Below are 9,667 nucleotides of genomic sequence, written 5' to 3' on the forward strand. Positions count from 1 at the left end.
AGAAATTAATAAGACTAACATGATTGTTAATAATTAGTTGTAATCTGGTTAATCTACATGAAATACATTAATAAAATCTATTATCTTATTTTGTATTGTTTGTCAGGAATGGCATCCACTTCCTAAACAACATGCCTCCGCAAACTCTATGAACTTTGGTAAATGTCTGTAGTTGTAGAGGGGCTTCAGGCCTTTTGTTCACAGGGTCTCTATGAGTTGTACTCAACTTAATAGCACTTAACAACAACAATCATAACATAATCATTTTTACTGCACATAATAAACTTCGTTTCAGAAACATCATCTTGTTTAAGCTAACAGTGATAGAGCCTTGTGTTTTTCTCTGACTTTGTTATTATGTGATGGTAAAGTTGACAGCCCAATCTGAAAACCCTCAAACACTTTCTGTCATTTTCACTGAAAACTTGCCTTGTTGGATTCGTCTTACTTGGCAGAGATAGTGTTTTGTCTCTACAACCATATTACAAGCTCCTTAAGAATAGACATCTTGTCTTTGTGTATGCTTCTAAGCAATCTGTGTTCAACATGTAATTAAAAGTACAGTTTTAGTAAATAACTGCCAAAAATTAAAGCCTTAGTCTAAGTATAAAGAATGGAAAATATTATTGCTTATGTCAGATGGATCTTCGTTGAAAGTAGAGAATACCAGGAAGATGTTTACTTTTGTTTCTTGGGGCACCATCTTTCCTTGAAATTTTCACTTATTCCTCTAATAGTAATGTGCACGTTCTTCTGCTGATGCCTCCCTGTCTGCACTATACTTAAAATCATAATTACTTGTGTGGTCCTCCTCCAGTAGACTCTGTGCTTCTTAAAAGAAGGAGCATGTGTCAGCCTCCATGCTTGAAGCAGTTTCAAGCATGTGGAAGGGGCAGTACATGTATGTGAAGGTCAGGAAGACAGACAGAAGGTTGTTTTATTACTTTACATTGTTTAACCTGGTTTACTGCTTAAAAAGACTTTTGTTTTAAAAAGAAAGGCAAAAACTTGAAAATAAACCTTTCCTCAAATAGTTTTACTTAATTTTGCTGTATACATAATTTAGCGTGAAAATAATATAATAGTTTTAGGAAACAATAACAGAAAATCCACTCATTTTATTATGCATTTATTATTTTAAGTACATATAAATAATTATACATGTAAATAAACACATATATATTTTCTAATGATTGTCATGGAAATTCATGTATTTAGGACAATGATATTTTACCAACTATATCTCCTAGATCTTTAAAAGACTTCCTTGGAAGATATTGGTCACATAAAAACCTAAATAATCTCATTAAAAAGGACAGTATTACATCCAAAATATGAATTGTTGTTGCATGCCAGTGAGTCACTTGCAACTCATAGCCACCCTATGTGCAATAGCCCTGAAACCTGCTGTATCCTGTACCACCTTTATTGTCTCTGCAAAACCTACCTCATTACCCCAGGAACGGAATGAATCCATCTCATCGAGGGTCTTCCTCTCTTGTCCTGTCCATCCACCCTTCCAAGCATGATGTCCCTCTCCAAGGTCTGGTCCCTCCTGGCAACATGCCCAAAGTATCAGACGAAGCCTCAGAATCCTTACCTCTAAAGAGCAGCCTGCTTTCACCCCCTTCAGGCGACTAACCTGTTTGTTCTCCTGGCAGTCCATGGCATATTCAATACCCTTTTCCAGCACCACAGCTGAAAGGCATCAATTGTCTTTCTATCGTCCCTAGTCATTGTCCAGCTTTCTAATGCATAACAAGTTATTGTGAAGACTATGGCCTGCATCAGGAACACCTTAGTTTCCACTTGATGTTGTTGCTCTTCAGTACCCTGGAGAGGTCCCTGACAACAGACTTCCTCATTGCAATTTGTCTTTTGATTTCCTGGCTGCTGGTACCAAGAGTGTTGATTGTGGAGCCAAGCAAACTTAAGCTCTTAACAATTTCAATCTCCTCACCATCTATTATGATGCCAATAGACCCAGAATCTTTGGTGAGAATCTTTGTTTTCTTGATGTGAGCTCCAATCCATATTGAAGGCTGTAGTCCTTGATCTATGTCAGCAAGTACTCCAGGTTCTCCTCAGTTTCAGCAACCACAGCTCTGTCATCTATATAATGCAGGTTGTTGATAAGTCTTCCTCCAGTCCTGATGCCGCATTCCTCCTCATAAAGCCTAGCCTCCTGGATGATCTCTTCTGCTTAGAGATTGAAAAGGTATGGAGATATGATGTCATAGATGCAGCTCTATGACAAGAAAACATTTTTTCATTTTCCCAACTGTTTACTTTTAACAAATTAGGAAAAGTGTTTAATATTAGAACAAGAATTGACAAGTATTCAATAGGCTTAGCACCATGATGGATAGAGAATAGATTGAAGTTGTTAACAGTTACAGCTTGCCCAGCTCCACAATTAACTCTCTTGACACCAGCAGTTAGGAAATCAAAAGACAAATTGCACTAGGTAAAACTGCTGTCTAAGACCTCCCAGAGTACTGAGAAACAATTATATCATTCTAGAGTCTAAGGTGCACCTGTTCCAGGCCATGGTCTTCACAATTACTTGCTATGCATCAGAGAGCTGGACAATGACTAAGAATGATAGAAGAATTATTGATACTTTTGAGTTGTGGTGCTGGAGAAGAGTCTTGAACATACCATGGACCACCAAGAAAACAAACCAATCTGTCTTGGATAGGGCGAAAGCAGATTTTTCTTTGGAGGCTAGGATTTTGAAGCCCTGTCTCATATATTTTGAGCATGTGGCCAGGAGGGACTGATCCTTTGAGAAGGACATCATGCTCAGAAAGGTGGAAGAACAACACAGGAGAGGAAGACCTGGAATAAGATGGATTGACACAGTTATTAGGGGAATGTGGGTAGGTGTGTTGGAGTCAGTGAGACTGGCTCAGGACAGGGCAGGCTTCAGAGCTGTTGTAAATGGGGTTGCTAGTAGTCACACGTGTCTTGATGGCATATAACAACAACAAGGACAAAACCAAAATGGAGTGAAAAGACAGAAAAGAGGGAGGAGATATAGAGGCAAGGTATGTGTAAGGTTTGGAGGAGGAAATAGAAATATTCAGAGTTTCTTTAGTAGGTATTCAAGTTTTATCTTTGTATGTTGGAATCCTCATTCAGCATTGAACTAATGAATAGCATCAGTAAATATATTTGTCAGACCTGGTGCTTGTATCAGGGATCATGTAGGAAAATTGTAATGAATGCTAGGAAAATAAATAAGGATAAGTTCAGGAAACATAACTGAAAATGCTGCACTGGTATAAATTGAATAATAAAATTCCTAGTCATATTTTGCCATAAATAGAGGTTTGGGAATTTGTCATTCACCTTATTTAAAATTCAGAAGTATTAAAGGTACAGGGTTCTCTCATTACAGAAATAATAGAATTCCAGCGATTACTGAGTTAGGGTCATTTAAATGGCTATAGCCTGCATTATATCAATAAGTGGAACATCTGTATGAAATGTCCACCTGCTGATCTACTGCCCCTATTCTTCACACATTGCAATGAACCACATTTAATCATTTTAAGACTTCTTCTAATGAAGTCTTATCTAGATTAACATTTTAAGCACAAATACTTTTAGGCATTAAAACACTCACACTAAATGAAATTGCATTGTCTTGTTTACTCTTGTTGATTAATAAGCAATCTGTTAACTGTTAGAACAGTCCAATTGTGGCACTAGAAAGAGATTAGTAATTCAGCGATGTTTGTGGATATAATCATCATTTCTCCTGAAGGCTTTGAATTAGAATATCACTTACACAATATCCGTAGGCAAAGCAAGGATATAATATTTTTAGACATGTGTACCCACTATTTCCCTCAAATCGTTCAGCTTAGGGTCACTGCAGCAATACAAATGCTTCTGGGGGCAAAATGTTATTTTGATGCATGAATATCCTTCCTAAATCGTGTGAAAGCCTATTAAAAGAAACATAGCAACCAACAAATAGTGCAGTAATAATCGAGCATCTTAATTTCTGTTTTCAGAACATTATTGCTTTGTTAATCAAGCTTTGCAGAAAAATACCACTCATCTTCCTCCCTCTCACTAATAGATTTTATACATCAAGATTCGTTGCAATCTTATGTCATTATTTCCAGTCAGTGAAAAATGAAACTTTTTTGCTTCACACAACATTGAAATAAATTTTTAAAATCCCCATTTCTTTTTTGGAAGATTTTCCAGTATTTGGTATTTCCTGTGATCTGCAATCAAAGTCTGATTGTTTAATATTTGTATGACTTAAGTGATTTATTTCAATAGATTATAAATTTTTAATTACCTGGGTGTTAAGGTATACTGCTACATTTTGGAGGGAGAAATCACTGAAATTGTGTAGAGGAATGGATGTAATTAAGGTTTTCAGCTTTAGTTGAGTACTTGTAAGAGACTTCTAATCTAATGGGAAAAGAGTTCTGGTGGCACAGTCTCTAGAGAGTTATGATACCAAGTCAAAGGCCAAACCTCTCTGGTGGTTCAGATGCACCAGTAACTCCAAGGGAGAAAGATGGGCAATCTCCTCTTGTGAGATTTACAGCCTCAGAAAACAAATGGAGACTTAGTTCCAAATCAACAACAATGGGTTTCTTTTTGTTCTAAAGGATATCCTAGAGCCTTTCATCTCATTCAGTTGTTGGTTTTTTTATTTTTCCTAGCTGAGCAGTCACCACGGTTTAGAATTATGTTGGAAGAGGGTACTTCATCTTTTATGGAAAGATGCTTCATAGACATTTATGGATTGCCCCCTCTTTGTGTTGCAGACATTATGTTCTGAAATAAAGCAGCGGCGTCGAGGTGTGGCCTCTGTTCTGAGATTATGCCAGCATCTTCTGGATGACCGGGAGACCTGCAACCTCAACGCAGACCACCAGCCCATGCAGCTGATCATTGTAAACCTGGAAAGGAGGTGGGAAGCCATTGTCATGCAAGCTGTTCAATGGCAAACACGGCTACAAAAGAAGTTGGGAAAGGAGTCTGTAAGTGAGCTTGCTTTCTTTTTCTTTTTCTTTTTTTTTAAATAAGAACAGTAGTTTCTCACATGCCCCAAAAGGAAAAAAAAAATTTCAGGACCTGGTTTCACCTAACTAAAGGTTATAGCTATCTAAAAACCATTAAGTTAAACTTTACTATAACACAGAGATTTATTTGCCTTACTAATTAGATGCATTTTAGCGTGAGTCATTGTCAAAACACATGGAGATTTTGTTTGACTTTACCAGATGGAACCATCAATTATATCAACCAATCCTTTACAAGCAAAATTCATTAAACGTATAGTATACAAGAATATTTTACTAGGTGTCTTAATACTCCCAGAGAATCTAGAACAATGTATATGGGCTAGAAATAAAGCGATGGAATAAAACATACTTTCCATTATATGATAGGACTGAATACTGTCCATTTGCACACCAATCCTCCTTTGTTCCTGCCTGCAGTTCAATTTGATAGCATTATCACACTACTGAGAGCTAGCAGGTCTCTTCTCAGAGTTTTAAGGCAATATTAATCTTTAAGGATTTCCAAAATTGATTGCGAATTCTGACTCTTGGCCAGATGAAGGATATACATTTGACTAGAAAGTTGCCTCATTGTACTACATAACGCATACTTGTACAAGGAATACCTTTACTCCTGTAGGAGAAATAATTCATGAATTAAAAGTATCACATTCCTCAAATTGATCTTGAGCTGGTACCGTTAATTGAAGGGATAACTCTCATGTCTTACTAACATAAATAAAATACATACATATATGCATAATACAATAAAAAGCTCAGAAATATATTTTCATTCAAGCTTTTAAAACACTCCCACTGGGGAGTCTTCCTATGAGTCCTAGTATTATCAAAACCAGTTAAGCTTTCCTGCTCTTTTTGCATCTGTAGCTATATTGAGTTTAGGGGGTGATTTTATCCTCATCAATCCTGCTTAATTGTTTTGAGCTGAAGTTGGTAAATTTCCTAAGACTTCAAAGTTATTACCAGTAATCAGAGTCTATATAATTGAATGTCTTTTCTTGAAATGACCTGTTGTGAAGCTATTTAGCTGGAAGGTTTTTGGTTGTGTTGCAGTTTTTTGTGTGGGTTTTTGTTTGTTTGTTTGTTTGTTTTTTAAAGAGTGTTTGGAGGTCTTTTTTTTTTCTTCTATAGTGTGGAACCTCTCAATATAGTTGTTGTTATGTACCATCAAATTAGAACTATCTTATAGGTGATCCTCCAGCAGATTTTTAAAGTATTTAATCAAACAGGAGGAGATTGCTCCTCTTTCTCCCTCAGAGCAGATGGCAGATTTGAACTTCATGCCTTTGTTTCCTTACTAAACCGCAAGGGTTCCCTCTCAATGTGGTAGTGGCAATAAATAATACTTTAACAAAACCACATGCAATTGGGAAAGTTCTGACATTCAGTAACCGACAAACTATTTTGAAAGGGAAAAGCTGGTTTGTGTTGGGATTTATTTGAAATCAGATAATCAGAAATTTTGGACTCTATCTTTTCAGAAAAGACGCAGACATACTTAACCCACTTCCTCAGTGAAGTAGTAAGCTCTTATGAGCTAGGGAGTTATACCGCTAACTCAGAGGTGGTACTTCTCTGTCAGTTCAAACTCACCCAGTGTTTCCATGGAGAAAGATGAGCAGCCTTCTACAAGAATTACCACTTCCAGAAACCCTCTGGATGTCAGCTATGAGTTGGTTCCAACTTCACAGCACTTTGAGTGAGTGAATCTACAGTGAAGCGAAGTTTTAGTTTGGAAAAACCTGGAATGCGTCTCAGATGCTGAAGCTACACTGAGACAGAGTAAATTGCACATAGTGAAAAGTGTATAATTTTCTTGAGATTTGCTGTGGAATGTGAAGGTTGTTTGAAAAATTTAAAGTACCCAATAAGGCCCTTTGGGTCAAAGAAACCAAAAACCACTGAAAGGAAAGGTTTTTGAAAAGTAGAGAGGAACATTAACGTAAGCAATTCAGCAAGCAACAGAATATATCAGTTGGAGATGATGGCAATATTTATTTTTCATGTCTCTATTGGTTGAGTAAAGAGCCTATCTTGCCTTGATGGACAAACTAGTATTTCACTGATGTGGAAGGTGGCCTTGTAGATAATCACATACCTGTCAGTGAACTGTTTGCTTATCATATGTCCCCACTCAAATCCATTCCCCTGCTTGTGTGGAGGTTCTTGGTTTTATTCACTTTTCTACTTTTCTCAGGGCAGGGATTTAACACACACAGTAAGTAATGGTAAATATTTGTCAAGTAAGTGTGTACATTGGAAGCAAGAGTGGCGTCCACTTCCTAAACAACATGCCTCCAAAAACTCTATGAAATTTGATAAATGTCTCCGGTAGAGGGGCTTCAGGCCTTTTGCTCATAGGGTCGCTGTGAGTCTTGCTCAACTTGAAGGCAATCAAAAACATGCCTATATTATTTTCTAAATTGTATGTCACAAACTATCTTTGAGTGACATATGTTTAAGAATATTTCACCTTCATAAGACCAGAAGATGTTTCTTACTGTTCACTAAGGATGATGTTTCCAAGTTATAAAACATTAAATGCAATACCCTGTGGTATTCTCTTGTTTTTCCAAAAGTCATATTTAAAGGAAATTATGTATGAGACATTAGGTAAAGTTGTTCTAGAACTGTGTGTTAGGTTCAGTACATAGAAAGAGCCTGTATTTTTATGGCTCTATGTTACAGGGTTTTTGTTACTGGGCACTTTGGAAATATCCTTCAAAGAAGTGTTAATCATTCTTCAAGTTATTCCCATTATTCATTTTAGACCTGTTGGTGGGATGGTTTTATTACTGTTGGTTTTCTCCACTTGTCTGAAGCTCAAAGAAATCAGTCATGCGGCAATATTCTGCTCATTATTGAACTCAACAATCCCCACAGAGCACATAGGTTTTAATAGGTTATCCATAATATTTCTAAATAAGTATTTTTTATTTTATTATTTTGTGTGTGTGCACCATCAAATTAGACCTTATTGGTACAGGAGGAGATTGTCCCTCCTTCTCCAGCAGAGTATCTGGTGGATTCGTACTGTGTACCTCTGGGATTGCAGTGCAGCTTCTTGCCACTAGGCCACCAGAGCTCCCTATAAGTGAGGTGGTTTTTCTTTTTTTTTTTTTTTTAAGTAATAATCTGTAGTAGTCATTTTAAAGATTGTTGTTGTTGAGTGACCTTATGTAGCACAGATTGAAATTTTTCCCAACGCTGTACTGTTCTCACAATATCCATTGCATTTAAGCCCATGTTGGAGTCACTGTGTCTTCCTCTTGTTGATTTCTTCCTCTCTTTTGCTTATGTACTTTGCCAAGCATAGTATCCTTTTCCAAGGACAGACACATTATGATGATAACATGCTCAAAGTTGGTGAAATGCAGGCTCACTCTTCTTGCCTATAAAGAAGATCCCTGGCTGTACTTTTTGATTTTCATTTCTAAAGTATCATTGTTATTGAATTGGAACTAATGCATAGTGAGCCCTCTAGTAGATTTTCAGAGGCTACAAATTATACAAGAAGGAATTGCCTGTCTTTCTCCAACAGAATTGCTGATAGATTTGAACTACCAGTAAAGTGCCACCTTTAGATTAGTCATACAAATCCCTATGGACCATTCCACCCAGGCTTCAGGTTCTTTTGACAGTCAATAGTGTATGGAATACTCTTTGCCAACATCATTTCAAAATCATGACTACTGCTCTGTGTTCTTTATTTATTGACCAACTTCAACATGAATGTTAAGTAGTTGAAAATAAGATGGCTTAGACTAGGATCACCTTATTGTTTAAACTGGCATCCTTATTCTTAGTCCTTGATGGCAGACTTTTCCATAGCAGCATATCTTTTGATTTCTTTTCTACTGATTCCATGGGTGTCAATTATGGACCCAAGTGAAATGGATCATTGATAAGTTCAGTCTTTTCTGCATTTGTTATGTTGTTTCATATTAATCCATTCATAATGATATTTGTTTTCTTAATATTGAGATGTAAACTATACTGAAGGCTATAGCCTTTGATCTTCTTCAGTAAGTACTTCAGTACTCTTCACTTTCTGAAAGCAAGGTCTTACCATCTGAACCATTCAGTCTGCTAATGAATCTTCCTCCGATCCAGATACCAAATAGTCCAGCTTCTCAAATTACTTCCTTAGTATTCCAATAGAATAGGTATGAAGAAAGGATGTAATCCTGATGAACACCGTTTCTGATTTTAAAACATGCAATACTCCTTGTTCTGTTGAACAAGAAGCAGAATGATTGCTTCTTGGTTTATGTTCACGTTCTACATAAACACAATTAAGTGTTTGAAATGGCAATTTTCAAAGTTATTTATAATTTATTATGATTCATACAGTCACATTTATTTGTATAATCAATAAAACACAAGCAAATATATTTCTAATATTTTCTGCTCAGCCAGATCCATCTGATGTCAGTACTGCTATTTTTTTTTCTATAACCTTTTCGGAATCTAGCTTGAATTCTGACAGTTTCCTGTTGATGTAATTCTACTGCAGGTTTTTTTAAAAAAACTTATCTTCATCAGATAACATCAGCTACAATATCCCTAGTACCACGACCCCTTCTAAACCCAGCCTGGACTTCTGG

At 36.5% G+C, this 9,667-nt stretch overlaps 1 protein-coding gene across 1 annotated transcript in view; it reads left to right on the forward strand.

Moving 5' to 3' along the window:
* The window catches only part of AKAP6 (A kinase (PRKA) anchor protein 6), a 524,496-nt gene that overhangs the window by 462,822 nt on the left and 52,007 nt on the right, over positions 1-9,667 (forward strand). Inside the window, exon 11 of the mRNA XM_006889980.1 lies at positions 4,800-5,015. Coding sequence (XP_006890042.1) covers positions 4,800-5,015 — 216 coding nt within the window. The remainder of the gene's footprint in view (positions 1-4,799; positions 5,016-9,667) is intronic.

This window comes from Elephantulus edwardii, unplaced genomic scaffold (assembly GCF_000299155.1).
Source record: "Elephantulus edwardii isolate Elephantulus edwardi_28Jun2011 unplaced genomic scaffold, EleEdw1.0 scaffold00084, whole genome shotgun sequence".
NCBI classification, from domain to species: Eukaryota; Metazoa; Chordata; class Mammalia; order Macroscelidea; family Macroscelididae; genus Elephantulus; species Elephantulus edwardii.